General features: G+C 50.6%; 1 protein-coding gene across 1 annotated transcript in view; it reads right to left on the reverse strand.

The window, feature by feature from the left end:
- Positions 1-568: 568 nt before the first annotated feature.
- Positions 569-23006, reverse strand: part of HSA32 (Aldolase-type TIM barrel family protein) — a 45425-nt gene continuing 22987 nt past the window's right edge. The window contains exons 2-6 of the mRNA XM_087400128.1: positions 19207-19398; positions 1605-1782; positions 1286-1497; positions 1003-1135; positions 569-862 (exon numbers count right to left, since the gene is read on the reverse strand). Of these exons, the coding sequence (XP_087256254.1) occupies positions 1034-1135; positions 1286-1497; positions 1605-1782; positions 19207-19398 (684 nt within the window). The 3' untranslated portion in view covers positions 569-862; positions 1003-1033. The remainder of the gene's footprint in view (positions 863-1002; positions 1136-1285; positions 1498-1604; positions 1783-19206; positions 19399-23006) is intronic.

A 23006-nucleotide genomic window follows, 5' to 3' on the forward strand; every position in this document is an offset into this window, starting at 1 on the left:
CATGCTGACCAGGCCAGTCCAGGCCAGGCCGTCACGTAGGCTACATTGGCCAGGCTGACAGTATGACAGCCCTGCACAAGGGCACAGAATCCCCATGCAGTGGGGTCATCTATAGGCCCAGGAATTTGTCTGCAGAAGCAGATTGCAGTAACAGTCAGTGGGGCAAGATGTAGGCAACCATACAATGTAGCAGGCAGGCCATTCGTCCATTTTAAATGGATGAGGGCTGCCTTGTCCTCACCTATATAAGGGGAGCCTTGGAGAAGTGAGTCAACAGCCCACTGAAGCTATGCAGGCTGACAGAAGCTTGAAGATGCCAGGAGGAGGTAGACAACAGCATTCTGGAGGACACAGGTTTCCACATCATGGCAGCACCTTGCTGCTTGATGGTGGTACACTGAGATCCCGTTCCATATCAGGGTATGTCCTTTTGGAGCCTTCTTTATACTGTTTTGGTGTGCTATATGCTGTGCACTTCTCAGATCTGTGCTTCTGTCTCTTATGTATTGTGTGCACATGGAGTGAGAGATTCATGTAAAGGTTGTGTAATCTTGTTTAAGTCTTCCGCTGGTTGTAGCAAGCAAGCTCTCTATTATATCGGAAATGGTATCACGACCTTTGTTCTGATAGTTGGTACATGCTCGGTTTCTATGACACGTCCTATAATCGTTCCCACAAGATTCAGCTTAGCACGCGTGTTGTAACCTGGGTAGTTGCAATTCTACTGATAAGTATGCTTCTTTTATAATATCAGTTCTCATGTATGTTCTCATCATGCATTTAAGTGGTATCTATCATCAAGCCCCGATACAGGCCAGTGTGTCAACGCTCCAAAGATCATTGCAGAAGAGAACAAAATAACCTGCAATGTAGCATTGCTTCACCCTCAGTTTTTTGAAATGCACTCCTGGCCTATACAGGAGGAATCAGATGGATAAATATAAGCAAATCTGCACCCCAAAAGATATGTAAATAACAAACAACGAAGTGACCATTGCATACCGCTTTTCCAAGTTCTTAAGAAACCACTGGTTCATATTTTGTAACTACAAACCCAGTCCCTCCCAGAATGATATGAACCAGTTCGCAAACACTCCAGCCTCATCACATCAGAGTGGTCCACGAACAAATTAACCTGCAATGTGCATTACTTCACCCTCAGTATTTTGAAATGCAATCCTTACCCATACAAGATTAACAGCTAACATGCTCACAAAGCATTGATAACAAAACCGCACCCAAACCAGATATTAAAATTGAAAAGAAAGAACTGTCCGTTCCATACCCCTGATCCATAGTTCTTAACAAACCACTGCAAACTTTCAGGCTCATCTGCCTCGAACATAATTCTTTGGAGCCCTAGCCGTTCAATGATCTTCGCTATCAGATCAGTTCGCCACAACTCAACATCCTTTGTTATACCCTCAGCATCAAACATGATCATGTCAGCCCCAGCTTCCAAGCATCTTTCTGCCCTTCGAATAAGAGCATCCATTTCTGTGGCAAACAACAGAAGAAAATAAGGAGGCCGAGCTAATGACTTATATTACAAGGTGTCAGACACTAAAACACTCGTAACTGGCTGCAAGCTTTTGATGGGCCACCTTGACGTAACTGCTGAGAAGAGGCATCCTCTAAATTTGGAATTTGCACCTCTAGTTGAGGTTTTGCCTTAAGTCCTTCACTTTTTACGAGACGTATTAGCCTCAAAAGATCTTCTTCAGAGAAGTCCAAAAAGCCTGTGTTCCATTCAAGAATGTCAAATCCGATGTCTTTACAGTCCTGCAAGCAACAGTTAATAAGGCATTTAATCGCATAAAGAGCATCTATCCTGCATAAGTTCAGCATTTGACTTCTCAATAAAAGAACACGTACACAAATAGCCAAGCTAACAATGTAAGCAACATAGTCAATGAGAAGTTCCAGGCATAGCATCTAATTTACAGAGAGATCTCCACGGTACATGGCACATGCAGAAGTTTTTGCTGCTGCCAGAATCACTCTCTCTCTCTCTCTCTCTCGCTCTCTCTCTCTCTCTCTCTCTCTCTCTCTCTCTCATATCACGAGGCCACCCTCCGTCCCACTCACATATCACGAGGTCAACCAGGTTATTCGGGAGAACCTCTTATAGCTACACAGTTTCAAGACCTGGTTGGCACCCAGCGACCTCCCGGTGAAGCTCAGCTTCTACAAGGACCATTGCTTGTGGATCTCAAAGGAGGGCTTCATTGTTTTGCCAGGATGTACACAGATCCACATCCCCCATTCTTTGAGGACATCGATCGGGCAGTTCCATGTCTCATCACACTGACTTTGAGGGCATACCCAAAGAGGGTCAACACTCTTCAACTGTAAACAGTAAAAACAAATTTCTGTTGAGATTCCTCGACTGAAAGCAGCTCCTGCGAGCCCCCCTCCCTCCCTTCCGCAGCCTCTACCTCCCTACCCTCCTTCGCCTCTCTCCCTCGCCCTCGCCCCCCCCCCCCGCCCTCGCCTTACCCCCCTCGCCCTCGCCGCACACCCCCCGCCTCAGCCCGCCTCGCCCTCGCCGTACACCCCCCCGCCTCAGCACGCCCTCACCCCTCGCCCCTCGACCCTCGCCTCACCTCTCGCCTCACCCCTCGCCCTCACCCCCTCGCCTCGCCCCTCCGCCCACCCCCTGCCTCACCCCTCGCCTCGCCCCGCCCCTCGCTTCGCCCCCGCCCCTCGCCTTGCCCCCCACCTGCCCACCCCTCGCCCCTCCGCCCTTCCGCCCCGCCCCTCACCTTTCACCCCCCCGCCCTCGCCCTTCACCCCCCCTCCGCCCTCCGCCCTCGCCCCTCGCCCTCGCCCCTCCCCCTCCGCCCTCACCTCCGCCGCCGCCCCTCCCCCTCGCCTTCGACCTCCGCCTCCGCTCTCGCCTCCGACATCTGCCCTCCGCCCCTTCCGCCTCCGCCCCCGCCTTCGCCTCTGCTTCCCCCACCCGCCTCGATTCGTCTCGCCTCATCCTTCTCCGTCACACCCAGGCTCCATCCCTCATCTATCTCCCCCCCCTTTTTTGGTGGCAGCCTCTTCTTCATCGGAGGTCTCGCAGTTTGTCTTGGCGGTATGGCGGCTCCCTGCCTGGAACCGGAGGCCCAGCCGGACCCTCCCTCTCCAGATGCCTACCGCGTTATCTTGACAGAGCAACAGTCGTCTCGGGTACAACAGGTTGCCAATGACTTTGCCCTTACTTCCGTCTATGGCAGAGTCATTGGACACTCTCCCTCCAGATCAGCCATCAGGGACTGGCTCCAGTCCACTCTCATGCTAGAGGACAGCCACATCGAGGAGGTGGCCCTTATCGGAAGGGGCATCTTCTGGCTTAAACTCTCCACTGCGAAAGTTGCGAGCAACCTGATTGCTGGTTCCCCCACATCTGTGGATGGAAAGATCATCATGATAGTCCCTTGGTACCGTGGATTCAGCGCAGCGGATTTTGATGCTCGTTTCCGCATACCTCACCACCCAGTGACGCTAGTTTTTCCAGGCCTTGCTGCTGAGTTGCGGCCGATAGTCAGGGACCTGGGTTCCCACTTTGGCTGGGTGATGCATGACACTTTCGTCGACGCGGTTACTGCGGCAGGAGCTCCCCGAGTCCGTGTGGCTGTGGCAGACCCTGCGACTCTCCCTGCAGTGATTGAGATTGTGACAAATGCTGGCAGCATTACTCAGAGCATGGTAGTCACAGGACAGCCAGGCCAGTGCCTGAGGTGTCACGGCTTTGGGCACCTGGCTGCTACTTGTCCACGTTTCTCCAGCTCCTCTCGGCCCCCCCCGGCCCCCCCCCCGCCCCCCCCTCCGCCCCCTCCCCCCCTCCGGGCAGCCACGTCAGGAGGAGCAGAGGCAGCCGGAGTCCGGTCCAGAGGTGGCTGGCGGCTGGACCGAGGTCAGAAGAAAAAGAGGAAAGAATAAGAAGATTTCTGATAAAGGCAAGGAGGCAGAGGTTACCCAACCTGCAGCAGCGCCTCAGAGACCTGACAAGCAACCGCCCCAAGGTTCTGGGAGAGCTTCTTCTTTGACTGTAGCCCGCCCTCCGCAGCCTCAGGTCCCCCTCTCTTCCGCTCCCCAGTCCCCTTCCACTCAGCCCCAACCCCTTCCCCAGTCGCAGCCCCCTCTTCCCGACCCGCAGCATCAGCCCCCACCTCTTCCTCTTCAGCCCCCTCCTCTTCCTACTCAGCCCCAGTCCCAGTTTCAGCCCCATCCCCCCCCCCCGCCCCTCTCAGCTCTCCTGCAGTGTCAGCTGCACCGATGATTCCTCAGCCGCGGGCAGCCCCCACTCCCCCTCCTCCGCCCCCCCCGCTAGTCGCTTCCGTGGAGTCTGAGCTGCCTACCCCTCAGCCTCCTCCCCCTTCCCCACCCCAGGCAGGACACCCCGAGTCTACACCATCCCTGGAGCAGTCTTCCCTGTCTGCTAGCCAGACCCCCTCAGTTGCAGACTCTGGCGGGCCTCAGCTTCAGGAGAGAGAGCTTCCTCGCGACTTCTACAGATCTGGTCCCTGGGATTACTTGGATGTGGCCGACCTTGGGACCTTCCCTGCTTGCCTCGACATCAGTATCTTCCTGCTCCGTAAAGGGGCGGATGGGAAGATCGCAGCCTTGGCCCCGAGGGATGGCCCTAGTTTTGCTTTCACATTTCTCAGCGACGGCACTGAGACTTGGACAGACGACTCGGTCTGGGAGGCTCTCAGAGAGCAGACGCACGCTCAGGTTTGCTCCTGGATAGGCCCGTCGGGTGGACAGCTTCTCGAGACTCAGTGGTCCGAGGGTGACGTGCGCATGCGGTGGCGCTGCGCCGCCAAGCGCTTCAGATTGATTGTGATCCTCAGGCCCCCTCTGTCGTGGCCCCTTCCCCATGATGTCAGAGCCTGGACTCCTCAGAAACTCCGAGCCTTCTACGGGATGACTACCTCAGAGATCTCGAGTTGGCTCGAGAAAGCGTTTGTCCATGGCACTAAAGGCCTCACGCCTTTGCTAAAAGTTTTGAAGAACGGGCAGGACGACCCCGCCTCCCCCTCCAAACCCTCTCAAAAGCGTCAGCGCCTCCATTCCGAAATGTCAGCTTCTTCATCGACATCAGCCGCGAGCAGACAGTTGTTCGCAGCCTACCAGTCCTCATCATGAGCTTACACCTTGTCTCCTGGAACGTGAACGGGTTTCATTCTTCTGGCACCCATGGTCCTAGGAAGCTCATCTTGAGACAAGAACTTCAGCCAGCAGTGATTGGTCGCTTGGCTATACTTCTGCTCCAGGAGCATAAGCTTTCAGTGGCTCATTCCCGTAGCTGCCAGAAGATCCTCCCTGGACGCTCTCACACTTATTGGGAGCCCTCGATTGGTACACAGGGGAGGAGTGGCGGTGTCTGTACTTCCGTTTGCGAGTTGTTTGCCCAGGGAGTTTTTGGTCATGGTATGTTGATTCCACGCCGTGCACTTTGGGTTGGCCTAGAGTTGGAGGGTTCCAAAATAGGAATCCTCAACATCTACGCTCCCACAGACCTCCGTTGCAGAGTCACTTTCTGGAGGACACTCACAGGGATTCTCCCAGACATGGATTCATGGATTGTTGGAGGTGACTTCAACAATCTGGAGACTTTGGAGGACCAGCAGGGCAGAGGACCAGAGTTTACAGGTATAGCTCACGCAGAGCAGTCCGCTTGGGACTCCTTTATCTTCGCAACAGGAGGTAGGGACAGCTGGAGAGACCCGTCCTCCCGCCGATGGCACGGGAGCTTGGACTTCTCGTGGGGCTTCCGCAGGGAAGGAGGCAGACTCCTAGAGAGACTGGATAGATTTTATGTCAGCGATTGGGCCATCAGCAGAGGTGGTCAGGTGGGTATAGTGCCAGGGACGACACTCTGACCACGCCTGTGCTCTTATCACTAGACTCGGCAGCTCAATCCCTTCCTCCCCGTTCGTGCCGGATTCCCGATTCCATCTTCTCGAGGGAGGAGGTGCGCAGTAGTATCGGTAGCCTTTGGGACAGAGATTGGGGCGAGTGCGTGGATCTGGTAGATTCGGTGGCGCAGGCTTTGCAGGAGTCCAGCCAGATTTGCCAGCTCGCAGCCCTTCAGGTTCGCCAGGAGTGGTGGGGCAGAGAGAGAGCTCTTCGTAGGGACCTCGCCTCCATTCAGCGACTCCAGCAGGCAGCTCCGGGTTCGGAGGAGCTTCGGATCCAGGCCCTTCGAGCCAAAGCCCTTCTTGAGGAGACTCTCCAGCGCCGCTCAAAGTTTTCCTACCACGCCTCCCTCTCATTCTGGGCTCGGAAGGGCGACCGGATGAGCAGAGAGTTCTTCAGGACGCATGGCCAGAGAGCAACAGGTGATCAGCTCCGGAGTCTTAGGACAGCGGAGGGGCACATCGTTACTGATCCGGATGAGGTCTTGGGGTTGGCTACCGACTTCTACAGGACTCTTTTCCAGCAGGAGCAGCTTGCCCCTCGTACTAGACGGTCCTGCAAGGAGGTGTGGAGGCACATTCCAGCCCTTGTTCAGCCCAGCATGCAAGCGACGTTGATGGCACCGTTCACTACTGACGAGATGCAGGAGGCCTTGATGGCCATCGATGGGCAGAAATGCCCTGGCGAGGATGGGCTCTCTCGCGCTTTCTTCACCTCCTTCTGGGATCAGATCCATCAGCCCCTCCTTGCAGCCCTTCAGAGGATTTTCAGCAACGGACATATGCCAGAGAGCCTCTCCTCGCGATTGATTTGCCTCATCCCGAAGGAAGGAGATCGACAGGAGATTCGTCAGTGGCGCCCGATCACTCTCCTCACAACTGCCTACAAAATCCTTGCCAAGATGATCAGCGCCAGAGTTCGGCCTCTACTTCCTGACCTCATTCATGACACTCAGACAGGGTTTGTCCAGGATCGCAATATCCTGGATAATGTCTTCACCTTCTCAGAGGCGACGGAGTGGGCTCAGCACAGTGGGTCGCACTTAGCCATCCTACTTCTCGACTTTGAGAAGGCCTACGATCGAGTGGACTGGTCCTTCCTGGAGGGTACTCTGGAGAGACTAGGATTCCCAGTAGGATGGATTCAGGGTATCTCAGCGTTATACAGGACAGCTTCCAGCAGGGTCATCATCGGCAGCAGGATGGGAGAGCGATTTCGTTTGGAGAGATCAGTGCGTCAGGGTTGCCCCCTCGCTCCTTACCTGTTTCTCTTCTTCGCCGAGGCCATGACATACTACCTTCGGGCGAGGTCGACCGGGATCCGTGGTGTTCGCCTTCCCATTAGGGAGGACACTGAGCTCCTGGACTCGGAGTATGCAGATGACACAGCGCTGTACGTTCAGGATGATGAGATGATGCTGGAGAGGGTGAGGCTGGCCTTAGAGGTCTTCTGCTCGGCAGCCGGTGCGAAAATCAACTGGAACAAATCAGTTGGTTTTCTCACAAACTCTGGGGCATGCTCACAGTGGGGGAGGTTTTTGGGTTTCAGATGGATCCCGCGGGGACAGACAGCTAGATATCTCGGCTTTCAGGTCGGCTTGGACATCACGCCAGCTCAGCAGTTTCTCCCGGTGCTAGATTCCATTCGACGGAAGCTGGCTTTCTGGAGCACTGCTAAGCTCTCTCTTGCAGGTCGTGCTCTTGTAGTCAACTAGGTTCTCCTGGCCATGGCCTGGTATGTGGCCTCTTGTTGGTGCTTCTCGAGATCCAGCGTGGCACAGCTCAGAAGGTTGGTCCGGAATTTCCTGTGGTCTGGGGGAGATGGTCTCAGAGATACCAGAGCCAGGGTAGCTTGGCAGACAGTCATTCTTCCGCAGGCTGAGGGTGGCTTGGGGGTCATCGATCCTGAGCTTCAGAGTCAGGCCCTGCTGGGCAAGTTGGTTATCCGCAGTTTGACCCCGGGGGGGCAAACGTGGAAGTTGTTACTTCAGCAGGGGATCGGTTCTTGCGTCCCGCGCCGAGGTGGAGAGTGGCTACCGTCCCTCCGGTGGATCTTCACTTCTGCACCGCTCACTCACCCCCGCTCCCCGCTCATTCGTAGCCTTCTCATGGTTTGGAGGCGGCTCCGTCTCAGTCTCATACAGTCCCCTCCTAGCTATCAGGAGGAGATCGACCGCCAGCCGCTCATCTGGAACGATCAGGTCAGAGATGCCTTGGGCCTTCAGCTGGGGGAGAGATCACATATCATGTGGGACGGTTGGATGCGGGGGCCAGCCCGGTCCCTTCGAGTTTGGAGGGACACTTACAGACACTTGGAGACCGTTGCTCTAGCAGCCGCAGCTGGAGGTGCCCGTGGAGCTCAGGCGAGACGCACAGAGATAGACGGAGCGATTCCAGCCGGTTGGTTGGTTCCACCCGAGTTTCAGATCCTCATGCCTGGTGATGACCGTTGGCTTGGACAGTTCACCCCCCGTGGCATCCCACTGGTGGTTGCAGGCCGGATGGACGACACCTCTGTTTCCTTCTTCGCGGTTTTGGGGGACGGTCGACTCAGGAGAGAGGGTGTGCTCATCAACCCCCTCCTCCCGTGGCAGAGGGTTCGGGTCATAGGCCTCGTGGGGAAGGTTTGGCGGACCGATCCTAGTATAGAGCAGGATCAGCTACAGTTATGGCGACTCTGGCTTTGGGAGGGGCGGGCCTTGTCAGAGCTTGATTGGGACCCAGGAGAGTGGAGATGGCCAGAGGTTGTGGCAGGCCAGGGGCCGGCCCCTTTCTTCACTTACAGCACGACATTGGGCAGGAGAGTTCTCATGAGGATGCAGAGCCGCCCGCCCACCCAGCGGCCCAGTTGGTATGCTCAGGGTATCTCCAGGCTATTTTTGCAGGCCTTGTGGGAGAGCTGGCGGCCGCGGAAGATTTCCTACTTCCTTTGGCTACTCGCCCACAAGGGTCTTCCAGTGGGGAGCTGGTTGCGGCAGGTTGGTCAGGATGGACTTTGTCAGATCTGTCATGAGGACGAGGAGTCACCAAAACACTGCCTATGGAGCTGCACTCGCGCCCAGGAAGTGTGGAGGTGGACCTTCGGGATCCTTACTCGCGCAGCACCGGAGCTAGGTTTGATCACTTGGGGCGCGTTCTGCTGGTGCAACACCACACCTGGCTTTCATCAGTTGTTCGAGGCAGGCCCGCAGGACCCCATGTTCCTTATCACACAGGGGACTTGGGGGCCGCTAGAGGGCATTCCGCCGCACCTGGCAGAGGCTGACACAAGATCTCAGGAGAGGCAGCCAGTCTGGGAGATTATTAGCAGCATCGCTGGATGGCACATTTGGTCCTCGCGCTGCGCGCAAATCTCGGCGGCACCTCTCTTTCGACTGCCCAGGTCATGACCGACATCTGGAGTGAGATTATACACACACTCAGAGGCCAGTGGGACCAGATACAGGGAGATTCCCGGGCTGGCAGGGAGAAGCGGAGACGTTTCCTCCGTGATTGGGATACGCAGGGCCTCTTCTTCGAGCATACTTCGCAAGGCCTTCAGTGGCGCTATTCACCACCTCTCTGGCTGTTCATTCACACTCGCCTGATCCCTCCGTGAGAGAGAGCTTTTTTTATTTTTTGTTTCCTTTTAGGGCTGCGTCCGATTTGTGTACGCAGCCCCGTCAGCTGCAAAGCTGACCTCATGTATCTTGTTTTCGAAGTAATATAATCAGCACTGTTTTTTCGGCACAAAAAAAAAAAAACCCAAAGAGGGTCACATCCGTACACTGTGATCGGCAAGAGATGGAGTCGGAGTAGCATTTCACTTTCAAATGCCCTGCATACTATGAGATCCGAGGTCGCTTAGGTCTGCTCTAGTCCTAGTCTCCCACAAAGTCCACCCTATGGGGGCCCCCAAAAAAAGAGCCCTCAGAGCGGATCACTACTTGTGCATCTCCAAGGAGGGTGGGTACACTCAGATTCACCTATCACACTCGCTTAGGATTTCCATTGGGCAGTTCCATGTTTCATCACACCAACTCCGGATCAAGAGTGGACGAGTGAAGGGGATCCCTAGAAAGAGACGTATCTACACACTATGTGACCGACATGAGATTGAGTCAGAGGTTCCATTGCCCAGTCTACTATGAGATCCGTGGACGATACCACTACGTCTTCAGAGACAGCTTTGGACCCCTTTCCATACTTCTCTCATACCCTGACCAGAGGTGCCTCGCCGCCTTCATTCATGAGGTGGTTCATCATAGAGAATGTCTCATCCAATCATAAGATGGGAGGCCTTATCAAACTCATCTCTGAGAGTGAATACGAAGTTCTTCCAGCCAGAGCATGCTGCCCCACTGATCACGGATAGCAGGTGAGGTAGAGACCCCGAGACCGATACGCAACACATTCGATGGAGGACAGATGCACAGATCACACTAGCTGACATCTCATCCACGTTCAAACCTGAGGCAGGCCAACAAGGGTTACCGTGGCGCTTGTCAAGCGTAGAGCCGTCGCCAGGAGGTCACAACAGAATACACTTCTAGATAGCAGACAACGAGCTATCACGGGCTTTATGTCTGCATAGCCTAGCCCATCACTGGCATACTTTGACATCACATGCCATGTGTGTGTTGTATTGTATTGTATTGGGTCAGGCTATATTTGTTATGATGATAATGATGTTAGTGAGGACTGAGTAAGGTAATATTGATGATGATGACATTGACCATGTCCTACACGATTTTCTAGCATGGGTTAGGATGCTTGTTTAGTAGCTCCACCCTTTTTGTTCATTGTATCAGGTTTTCTAATAGTCTCATAGACCCATCGATCTTTAATAAACTCTCTCTCTCTCTCTCTCTCTCTCTCTCTCTCTCTCTCTCACACACACACACACACACATATAGATATACATACATACATACATATGTATGTATGTAAGTGTGTGTGTGTGTGTGTGTGTGTGTGTGTAGATAGATAGATAGATAGATAGATGCATGCATGCATGCACATATATATATATATATATATATATATATATATAGAGAGAGAGAGAGAGAGAGAGAGAGAGAGATGAATCCAATAACATGCCCAAACTCATTCTCTACTATGAGACCCGCGATGCAGGCACGCTTGAGCAGAGGATATGCTTTATTGGCCAGACTAGAGAGGTAGTGCTTCCGCTCACACTTTCAGGATCCACGGACCAAGGGGTTGCTTTTTGACTCCTTGGTCTGTCCAGCAGGGATGTACAACAGCCCTTGTTGGGGGCCAGATTTGTCGGATACAGAGTGGGCCTGTGTGGAGCAGCTACAGCTTCTCATGTTATCACGGATGATTCGTGGTAAGCCATCCGTTCCTCACCAGATCATTCAAGCTGAGTTTGGGTCACCCACATTACAGCTAGACGCTGCATTTCAGGTCATCACGTATCAGCTCTATCACAGCGTTTTTCAGCTAGATCGCATGGACCCCCACGAGATGAGGCATCGACGTGACCTAGACCAGAAGCCAGTGACCCGGCAGCTCAGACAGAGGGTTGACACACAGATCACACTTGGGGACATCCCCTCCTTGTTCAGAGTCAGAGCCTGCCCGACAGGGGTCACAGTAGCCCTAGTTGCCGGGTTGAGCTATGACCAGGAGACGTGCCAGGGCTGCACCCGTGAGTTGCCGGCAACACTCTGTCACCGATTTCATGTCCCCATTGCCTCATCCACCCTCATGTCCTGATGATGATGATGATGAGATTGATACTGATAGTCGACCACCGACATGACTATATTGTACTTAGGACTTAGTACTATCACTCTGCATTTTGTGCATTTTGCATTGGTGCGGATGCTCGGTTAGTAGCTCCACTACCACAGCTCGTTTGTACTAGTTTTTTCACAGTCTCATAGACCCATCGGTCTTCCAAAGACTTTAATATCTCAATCTCAATCTTGCTCTCGCTCTCTCTCTCTCTCTCTCTCGCCCCCCCTCCCCCCCTCTTTCGAGTCATACAGAAGCCACCGTTATGCTCATTGTACTAGTTATCTTTAGTCTCATAGACCTTCACGGTCTCCCGAAGACTTTAATAAAATTTCTTTCTTTCTTTCTTTCAAGCGAGACATCACACAGATCAAGGAGGAGGGTACTCTCTCTCTCTCTCTCTCTCTCTCTCTCTCTCCCCCCCCCCCCGAGTCATACAGAAGCTCAGGCGAGACATCACACAAATCAGGGAGGAGGTGACCACCCTGAGGACAGCCCCTGGAGGTTACCCCATCAACGACTGTAGAGGCTCAAATCGCCACTATGCAATCTGTCATCGCAGAGACGACCAAGTGGGTAGATGTGGCAAAACGGGGGCCTGCAAAGACAACCGTTTCAGCCACCCTCTTGGAACAACAGCAAAGGGCCAGTAAGGCCCTCAACATCAGAGTTCGCGGTATTCCACGTACAGATGCCATTCCTGTCGACGATGCGATAACCTTTGTGACCACCAGCTTGGGGGTCTCAGAGCATGGGATCGAGGGGGCTTGGCGAGAAGGGAGAGATCCCAACCGAGACCCGGCAGCTCAGCCAGAGGGTTGACACACAGATCACACTTGGGGACATCCCCTCCTTGTTCAGAGTCAGAGCCTGCCCGACAAGGGTCACAGTAGCCCTAGTTGCCGGGTTGAGCTATGACCAGGAGACGTGCCAGGGCTGCACCCGTGAGTTGCCGACAACACTCTGTCACCGATTTCATGTCCCCATTGCCTCATCCACGCTGATGTCCTCATGATGATGATGATGAGATTGATACTGATAATCGACCACCGACATGACTATATTGTACTTAGGACTTAGTACTATCACTCTGCATTTTGTGCATTTTGCATTGGTGCGGATGCTCGTTTGTACTAGTTTTTTCACAGTCTCATAGACCCATCGGTCTTCCAAAGACTTTAATATCTCAATCTCGATCTTGCTCTCGCTCTCTCTCTCTCTATCGCAGGGTTTTTTCCGACTTCCCATTTGACGGCCCCTCTATGATTGGTCTCTGACGATCACCACCTGCACATGTATACTGTATCTCCCCCCTCTGCCCCATTTTTTTGTGCCCTCCCCTTCTTCTTCTTTGTATCATCTGGAGGTAGACACATATTTTTTGTATCAGGACTAGACACATAGTCCTTCATAACCTCTTTTTTGTAGAAACGGTTGGTTGGCCCGTTTTGAGACCACCATCGTTATGCTCATTGTATCAGTTATCTTTAGTCTCATAGACCTTCACGGTCTCCCGAAGACTTTAATAAACTTTCTTTCTTCTTTCTTTCTCGCCCCCCCTCTTTCGAGTCATACAGAAGCCACCGTTATGCTCATTGTACTAGTTATCTTTAGTCTCATAGACCTTCACGGTCTCCCGAAGACTTTAATAAAATTTCTTTCTTTCTTTCTTTCAAGCGAGACATCACACAGATCAAGGAGGAGGGTGCTCTCTCTCTCTCTCTCTCTCTCTCTCTCTCTCTCTCTCCCCCCCCCCCCCCGAGTCATACAGAAGCTCAGGCGAGACATCACACAAATCAGGGAGGAGGTGACCACCCCAAGGACAGCCCCTAGAGGTTACCCCATCAACGACTGTAGAGGCTCAAATCGCCACTATGCAATCTGTCATCGCAGAGACGACCAAGTGGGTAGATGTGGCAAAACAGGGGCCTGCAAAGACAACCGTTTCAGCCACCCTCTTGGAACAACAGCAAAGGGCCAGTAAGGCCCTCAACATCAGAGTTCGCGGTATTCCACGTACAGATGCCATTCCTGTCGACGATGCGATAACCTTTGTGACCACCAGCTTGGGGGTCTCAGAGCATGGGATCGAGGGGGCTTGGCGAGTAGGGAGAGATCCCAACCGAGAGCACCCCCTTGTCATGCACTTTCGAGAAACCCAGGCACGACTGGCAGCGCTCCAACATAGACAGGCCTTGCGTGATCACCCTACGATATCCATGGATGAGGACCTGACACCCCTGCAGGTCGAGGAGAGGCACGTTCTCTTACAACAGCGGGAAGTGGCCCGCAGGGAGGGAAAGTGGGTTGTGGTCCGAGACGGCCGACTTCTGATAGGCCCCCGTCGAGCACCCACCCGCTCTTCCGCATAGGGAGACAGGGTCTATGAGACCCAACATACCCAGTCCCTTTCATGCACCATCTGGAACTGTAATGGTACCCTATGGTCTGATCCAGAGAACTTCTCGGAATCCTTTGTAGGACGAGACATAGTCTTTTACACAAAGACACACCACTACCGATCATCAATGGATACACATGGGAGTCAGCATTCAGGGATGAGACGAGGGAGACGGGTGGAGTACGAGGATCTTGAGGTGTGGCGGTCCTATACAGATCTTCTCTCATTGGGGTCATCTCGATCGAGAGGAGGGATGCACACTCTAGATTCATGTGGATCCGGATCCGACGCACAGGGGGCCGTGATCTATTCATAGCAATATGCTACTTCCCACCTGAGACATCTCAATTCGCTAGGGATACACGTGAGGAGGGCGATACGTCCCCATATGTAGCTCTCTTTCCAGACATTCTGGATCTCTCGAGCCGTGGAGAAGTACTCTTTGTTGGGGACTTCAACACAATGACGAGCACACGTCAAGTACCGCTTCTAGACTTCCAAGACGACTCCATATTGCTGCCAGACATTCACGTTGATGAGGCAAGGATGACACATGCATCTGCGAACAGACAGGGGCCAATCACATCATACGGGCATTCACTTCTGGACATGGGTAGGGTACACGACCTCATCATCTAGTAATGGTCTTGAGCTATAGCCCTCCTCAGGTGGCTTCACTTGTTTCACACATGGGGGGGGCTCTAGCATAGTTGACTACACCATGGGATCTCCTGCCTTCACATCACACATCATTGACTTCTCTGTTTCACCACTCCCACATGGGGCAGACCACACCTCTTTTTCAACATCTCCACTCCCCGTCTCACAGGACCACACACACCGCCGATCGCATACACCACTTATCATGACATACACTTTGATCGCGACTTATCACCTGCCTACTCCGCACGGCTATACACACTACTCACACATTAATCACATACCCCTTCTCGAGGATCGTGCTGCCCTAGTTAGCCGCTCACTCCATGAGGCTGCCCTGTATGCCTTCCCGTACACCACACGTTCTACTAGACCTCCACCTCCTGGTTCTATGCCCTGCAATAGTTGGTACAATGCCTCACTTGCTCGCCTGGAGTGCTTTCCAATCACACTTTCAAAACCCTCAAACCAAGGCTCTTCTTTTTGACTCCTTGGTTCGACCAGCAAGCACGTACGGCAACCCTTGTTGGGGCTGGATCTCTCAGACACACAGTGAGCTCAAGTGGAGAGATTACAGATCCTCTTGCTCTCGCGGATGATCTGAAGCAAGCCATCAGTGCCACAGTATATCATTTGGCACGTCCCCACTGCAACTAGATGCAGCGTTCCAGACCATTACCTATCTACACCGCGTCAGACATTACGGGTCCAGTATAGCGAAGCGACACAAGTTGCCATGGCTGGCTCTATCTTCATCCATGGGCCTCGCAGATGGGGGGGATGAGAGAGGTTGGTATGCCTAGACACGTAGATTGTTTGAGAGATTGGGGCTTCACATAGACAGGCTGCCTCCCTTTCAGTACAGCTTAGACGCTCCATCTATCCCACTGGGATACCATGAGGTCAACCAGGTCATTCAAGAAGATCTACACATTCAGGACCTGGTTGGAGCCGAGGGAGCTTCCAGTGAAGCTCAATTTCTACAGAGACCACTGTCTACACATCTCTGAGGAGGGTTTCATTGCCCCACCAGAGTACACTCAGATCCACCTACCACACTCACTGAGGATCTCTATCGGGCAGTTTCGAGTTTCATCACACTGACTTCGTATTGAGAGAGGGCGAGCTGAGGGGATACCCAGGCAGAGACGCATATGCATGTTATGTGATCGACAGGAGGTGGAGTCAGAGGAGCACTTCGCGTTCAGATGCCCCGTGTACTACGAGATCCATGATCGATACCATCGCCTTTTTAGGGACCGGTCTTGGGCCATTATCCAAACTTCTCTCATACCCAAACCAAGGATACCTCGCCGCCTTTATCCATGAGGTGGTCCGCTATAGGGAGCACTTACTCAAGACGCAGAGACAGTCCTCAGACACAAGACCCATTTCCTCTCAGAGCAGGATCACAGAATTCCTCCAGTCAGACCGCACGCGCCCTACAGTCACTGATCCTAGAGCCTGAGGCACGCTGCACTCGACAACGGATGGACATGCAGATCACACTGAGCGACCTCCCATCCCTGTTCAGGCCTGGGGCTCGGCCACAGGGGTTACTATAGCCCTGGTCAAGAGCAGAGTCATTGCCAGGAGACCGAGACGGGTGGCACCCACAGATAGTCGCCAGCACTCCATCACTGGCTACATATCAATATCCCCCTGACACATATACTTCTATGGGGCCGCTTGCATGGACTAGTGCCAGCCAGCCCTGATGGTGCCTGACCCGAGTATGAGGATGATGATGATGTTGATGACAATGATGATGATGTCACTACTGATGATATGACTATGTACTACTTAGCACTTAGCATTCAGCATGGGTGTTGATGCTCGTTTAGTAGCTCCACCCTTTCTGCTTGATTTGTATCAGTTTTCTATTAGTCCCGTCTTCCGAAGACTTTAATAAACTCTCTTTCTTCCTTTCTTTCTCACTCTCTCTTTCTCTTTGGTGAAAGCCACCCCACACACACACACATAGAAAGAGAGAGAAGACTTTAATAAACTTTCTTTCTTTCTTTCTTTCTCACTCTCTCTTTCTCTTTGGTGAAAGCCACCGAGAGAGAGAGAGAGAGAGAGAGCTACCCTAGGTACCCCGTACACTGTGTATAGACTAAAGTCAAACTAGAACCCTTTCAAGGGTCTCTTGCTTCCATCACAATGCCATCATGCTATGACCTTGGGGTCATCACAAATATGGTCTTCATTTGGTATATTTAAGGGACATACTTTGAAAACATTTAGTATACAAGGGACAGGTTGTTTTTGTTCATTTCAACATTCGTAATTGAGAGTTAGCCCAACAACCTTGTGGACAAGCCTGGACAAATGACGAGGGTATTGGAGGGAGTATCATTTACTAATAAAAGCAATTTCCGAAGGTCCATCTCTATTCCTTGATTTATGGCGACAAAATCTGCTGTTAAAGGAAAAATAATGCCTTGCCCTCAATGGCCCTAACCTTGATACTAGCCTACAACTAGTAGGATCCAAAGTCAAACCTGAATGACTCCAAAATTCAAACTGATCTAGGGACGGGCAACAGGCCGATGGAGGGACTAGAGTTAGCAGGAATGAAGTCTAGAAGCTTTGGAAGAGCTAATCTAGGAAAAGAAAGCCATTTTAGAGATCAAAATTAACAAAATATAAACTGAGGGCACTTGTTTAGGAACCTTGACTAACACACCTGATGGTATTAGATGTTGGGTCCTTCCTGACAAGGCCACCCTACAAGGTAAGGGCCTATATCATGTAGGAGTGGGAGCGAGCTCGTAGCTTCCTCCCCTATGGGCTTTGGATGATGCTTATGATGTACATGAAGTCTTTCTAATGGATTTCTCGTTTATGATGTCTATGTTGTGTCTTGACAGATTGCAAGCTATGATGAGAGCATGATAGGTTCTACTTGAAGTGGCTACCCCAAATATGAAAACAACGCTTGGGGCTGTTTGCCCACCTAGGCATCACAGACACCATTTGTGCAAAGATGAGGGAGCCTGCAACACGTGAGGAGCTGAAGTCACTTGTCTACAAGCAGACTAGACAGGAACCCAACACTCTAAAGAAAAGGAAACAGGGTTTGCGGTGTCCAGCAAGTGAGGGACAGATACCAAGCAGTGTATTTTGGAGGAAGTATCATGATGCTTTACACTATATTCCATATACTTATGCCCAGTATAATACAGTCCTAGTTCAGTTTTTGGCGCCAACTTGTCCAAACTGTGTATAAAGTCACATTTTAGTCAAACCTTTGTCTATTATTTTTTATTTTGGAGCCATATTTCCCCCTAAAAACCCTTGGGGGTGCCAAAATTTTGCAAAATTTGTGAAATTTCGCCCAAAAGAATACACCGATACCGAGACACCCAATCACCTCAACCACAAAGTTGACCTACTCCTGAAAATCGGTGAGAAGATCCTTGGAAGTCCTGTCTGCTGTGCGAGGGAGCTAAATCTCCTGTCTCATCTCATCTGACACTGCAGACTCAGCATGATGGTGCCTAGGTATATGATTCTATCCTCGCATAGAAGTATAGGCCGGATTTGCTATATCACCTAGACCTGGCAAGGTTGGACACATCACCTCTATGGGAAGCCCTCATCAGTAAGAGCTAACAATGGGAACTCTGTTGTGCTAGAAAAGCATGCTGCTTCCTACTACGAAGAGGTTTACTAGTCCCTCCTAAAGAATGACCCTCTCTTCATTAAGTGAATGTGGGAGGGGATTGTTGTTCCTACGAGTGCAGGCCTTTTTGTCTAGGGCAATGATAGAGCAAGGCCCCCGCAGGCTACACACTAACTAGGGAGGACCACTCACCGTGAGATGTGGCATTTGTTCGTCCTCCTGATGACTTTAGTTTCTACAGTATAGTCAAAGACTACTTGTACTCTAAAAAACTGCTTGTGGAAAAAGGTAGGTGTCTGAAGGATCCGTCCACAAGCCTCCGAAAAACAGACTGAGAAGATGACCTAAAAAAGAGACTGCCCTTTTCATCCCTTCCTGACAAATCCTTTGCAGCATCATTTTTGTTATTTTTATTTTCACCCGCAATAAGCAATCAATACACTATTATAAAATGATCCTACCACTTACAAAATGTAAGAAGTCCTCAAACCTTCATTTCATAAAAGAATTGAATGACACCCTACTAAAATTTTTATTCTTGAAACTAGAATCACACATAATGTAAGGTTTTCTGTACTAAAAAATACCAATGACACCTAAGGTTTCGTGCCTTGAAGCAAGTTACAGACAATGAGGGGTAAAAGAACTGCCTATCATTGAACCTACCAGACATAGGGAAAGGAGACATGCATTCTCAAGTTTTGTCTCCAGTCTCTACACAGGTCTCATTTTATCAAACCACTTTACTAACCCACAACATATTTGTGAATCAGAAAGAAAACAAAAAAATTTATTGGAGTGTAGGTCATGGGATGTTAAATCAGCACTTATCTTTTTACAGCCAATTCTAGAGACCTCACCTGGACATATTGCTTGAAAACACTTGGCCCCCTTGCAAGTACATGTTCAGCCCAACCTCCTGTGCTGACATATACACCATGTTGATGTGCTATAGTAGTGATTTCTCTCAGGAATCCTTTTGGCATCAAGCTTGTTGAGCCGCCTTTGAATTTCAGACCATCAATAAAATGGCCTGTTGTTTCCAAAATATCCTGATCATGAAGAGAACTTACATCCTTAGTAAAGACAGGAAGCTTGTGTCCATATACACCCCCACAAAACTTGACCATAACACAGAGTCTTGACTGGTCTATTTACAAACCCTGAAATTTAAAAATTACCATGTACACCACGTGAACTACATGCTCTTGAAGAATAATATGCATAGATCAGGATATATATATATATGGAGAGAGAGAGAGAGAGAGAGAGAGAGAGAGAGAGATTCTTGGAAGGTCAAGCCCAAGTTAGTCCTTACAACAAACATCCAAGGAAAAACCACTGTGAAGAGATAAATCTTTGCAATTCACATGCTCACTGAAATATACTGCAAGGAAAACACGGGTAAATATTTTGTTAGCAATAAAAGGAATAACCGATTGCACCAAGGATTGGAAGACTTGGCATACATCAGCCAGCTCAAAATCCAAAGTCCAATAGTACTCCTATCTCAATTAAAAGCAACAATTTGTCCTAAACGTGATGCCATAAATACAAATAAAGCATGTGTGCTCATGATTCTACTAGGTTTACAACTATATGCTTCATATTTTTAACCAATGGTAGTGAATTACATATCCTACTGTTGCAATTATGTCTGGCCTTGAAATTCCCCAACTCAAAGGTACCATTTTAAATATCATAGGGCTGATTACCCCTTAGACCAAGGCCTCTTGAGGTAGTTGTTATCACCAATACCTTACTAGGGGTCTCTATCACCAGATACATGCCTTCCAAGCACTACTACTCTACTAGGGATCATCATCGCTGTGTATACATGGTGCAAACACTCCCCTACTCCTTGTATTTGTTGACAACTTCGAAAACAACCTTTTCTCGAGTTTGTTTAAACTTTCCCATGCTACATCTTCTTCCATTTGTCTTTCCACTTAATCAAATACTATAAACTAACGTTTTTAGTAAGATTTTCCCATATAAAGAGTAGGTATTTCTAACTCAATAAGGACCTCTTCCCATATCACATTACCACACTCCACCATGCAGCCTTCCTCCAACTAAATGCGCTCTACATCCGCTTAGTGTGCCAATTGTTTTTTTCCTAGACAAAAAAGCCCTCTATTAGAAATTTTGAGGGAAAACCAATACAAACCAGCAATCCCTCAGGCGATGACCAAACAAAAGCCATACCGCATGCTTCTCAAAATTCAAACTTATTACCTACGCCGTATGATGAGGGTGGCCGCAAGACATGTTTGGTATGCCCCCATCACTAAGCTACAACACGCTACCCATATATTACAATTAGCGATGCTTGTGACCATCTCCTAGACACTGTAGCTCGAATCTCGACAAGCTGAGTGAATGTAGCGCAAGCAGAAAGGAGGAAGATAAGGGCAGGAAGGGGGAGAGAAGGGGGGTTGATCGGAAGGCAAGGGGAAGGGAGAGGAGTGAGAGCAGTGAGAGAGGCGAGGGGGAGGAGGGAGGGAGTGGAGGGAGAGGCTCGAGGGGGAGGGAGAGACTGAGAGGCATAGACAGAGGGGGAAGAGAGGCGCAGATGTAGGGGGAAGCCAGGTAGGGAGGAAGAGCGATAGGTTAATTGTGCATTAGAATAATTGAGACTCTTAAGTTTAGATTAATTGAGTCGGGTAAGAGGAAGGCCTAATTACTTAATTGAATTATGAGCCCCCCAGTTGGTAAAAGCCACCTATTAATTAATTAGTTGGTGTGTGAGGGGAGGAATGCAAAGGGGGCGTGATTAAACCCAAGCGATTAGACCCAAACAATTAACAACTCGATAAGGTTCGTAAAAATTGCGAATGAAAATCAGCACAGGCACTAGAACCTTCGTTCCAAAAACTTCTAGAGGGGGGGAGGGGATGAGGAGGGGATATGGGGAAGAGTGGGAGAGGGGAGCGGCTTAGCTGAGGGAGAGGAGAGTCAAGGAGGAAGAATAGTTAGAGAGGCGAGAGGGCCTAAGGGACAAGTGAGAGAGGCGAGGGGGAGAACGGAGGGAGGGAGAGGCTGGAGATACGAGGGGGAGGGGGAGGAGGGAGGGGGAGGCCGGAGGGGGAGGGAGTGGAGGGAGGGAGAGAAGGAGCGACGAGGGAGGGAGAAGCGAGCGAGGGAGAGGTGACGATGGAGGAAGAACCCAAGGAGGGATTGGTGGCGATGGAGGGGAGACGCAAGAGAGATAGACTTAGGGCATTAGCACATGGATGGGACTAGCATGGGTTTAGGATGGGAATCTTTTTGTCATCATTACACCCATCCTAGACCAAATGGTCTAGGATGGATTTAGAATGGGAGTAGCCACTTTTTCTCCCATCCTGAACCATGGCCTCTATACCCTGGCAACCAGAATGGGTTCCCCTTTTTTAGGGATTCCAAAACATGGGAGGATGACAAGAGTCCTTGTCCCCACGTGATCCCCACCTCCTAAACACATGAAATGATGCCATGTGTCCTCTTTCACCTAAACCCATCCCTAGTTATTTTTTTGTTAGCATATGGTGGGATGGGAATAGGATAGAAATATGCATGGGACCACTTGGGACCACCTTTTCCCATTCCCATCCTATTTCTTCCCATGTCCTAAGTATGAGGAGATGGTGAGTGAGAGAGAGCAAGAGAGAGTGAGAGCTGGAAGCTTGGAAGCTGAAAGCTGAGTTGCAATAGAAGAGTGTGAGAGTGTACAACTCAATGAGAGAAAGATAAGGTTTTGTCCTAGTGACAAAACCTTAGAAGTCACTAACCATAGTTAGTGAACTAACTGCGGTTAGGGGAAAAAACCTCTTAAAGAGGAAAAAGTGCCCCTAACTAGCTTATTATATTACATTGGTCACTGCTGAATTATATCTATAATTCTAACACCCCCCTGCAGTGCCAATGTCATGTACAAGGCTGATCAATCACCAAACGGATATAAGTTCAGGACACTGCGAAATGCCTCAAACTTTTCACGTGGTAGTGCTTTGGTGAAAATATCTGCAACGTTGTCATGTGTGGACACAAAGATCATATTGATCTCTCCTGCATGCAACTTCTCTCTGACGTAGTGATAGTGAACCTCAATGTGCTTCGTGCGAGCATGAAACACTGGATTCTTTGCCACTGCAATGGCACTCTGACTATCAGTGAGAATTGGAGAAGGACCCTCCAAAGACAGATGAAGATCAGCAAATAGATGTCGCAGCCAGACACATTCAACTGTTGCTGTGAAAGCTGCCCTGTACTCAGCTTCACATGATGAGGTAGCCACTGTAGATTGTTTCTTGCTCAGCCAAGAAATGCAAGATTTACCCAAAAAGAAACAATTGCCACTAGTGGACTGCCTAGTGTCATAATCACCAACCCAATCTGAATCACTGTAGGCATGCATCTGCAAGTCACCCCCCCTGGGAAATAGCAAGCCAAAAGACTTTGTGCCCTGCAAATAACGGAAGATGCGCTTAACTGCCTGCCAATGCATAGTTTTTGGGCTGTGCATGTACCTGCTCACCTGAGATACTGCAAACTGAATATCAGGTCTAGTGTTGCAGAGATATATGAGGCATCCAACAGCCTGACTGTAAAGTGTGGCATCAACTGATTCTCCTGCATCATGCATTGTGAGTTTCAGCCCCGGCTCCATGGGAGTGGC

The sequence above is a fragment of the Dipteris shenzhenensis genome, chromosome 28 (assembly GCF_047967505.1).
Source record: "Dipteris shenzhenensis isolate YYH24624 ecotype China chromosome 28, Dip_SZ_1.0, whole genome shotgun sequence".
Classification (NCBI taxonomy): Eukaryota; Viridiplantae; Streptophyta; class Polypodiopsida; order Gleicheniales; family Dipteridaceae; genus Dipteris; species Dipteris shenzhenensis.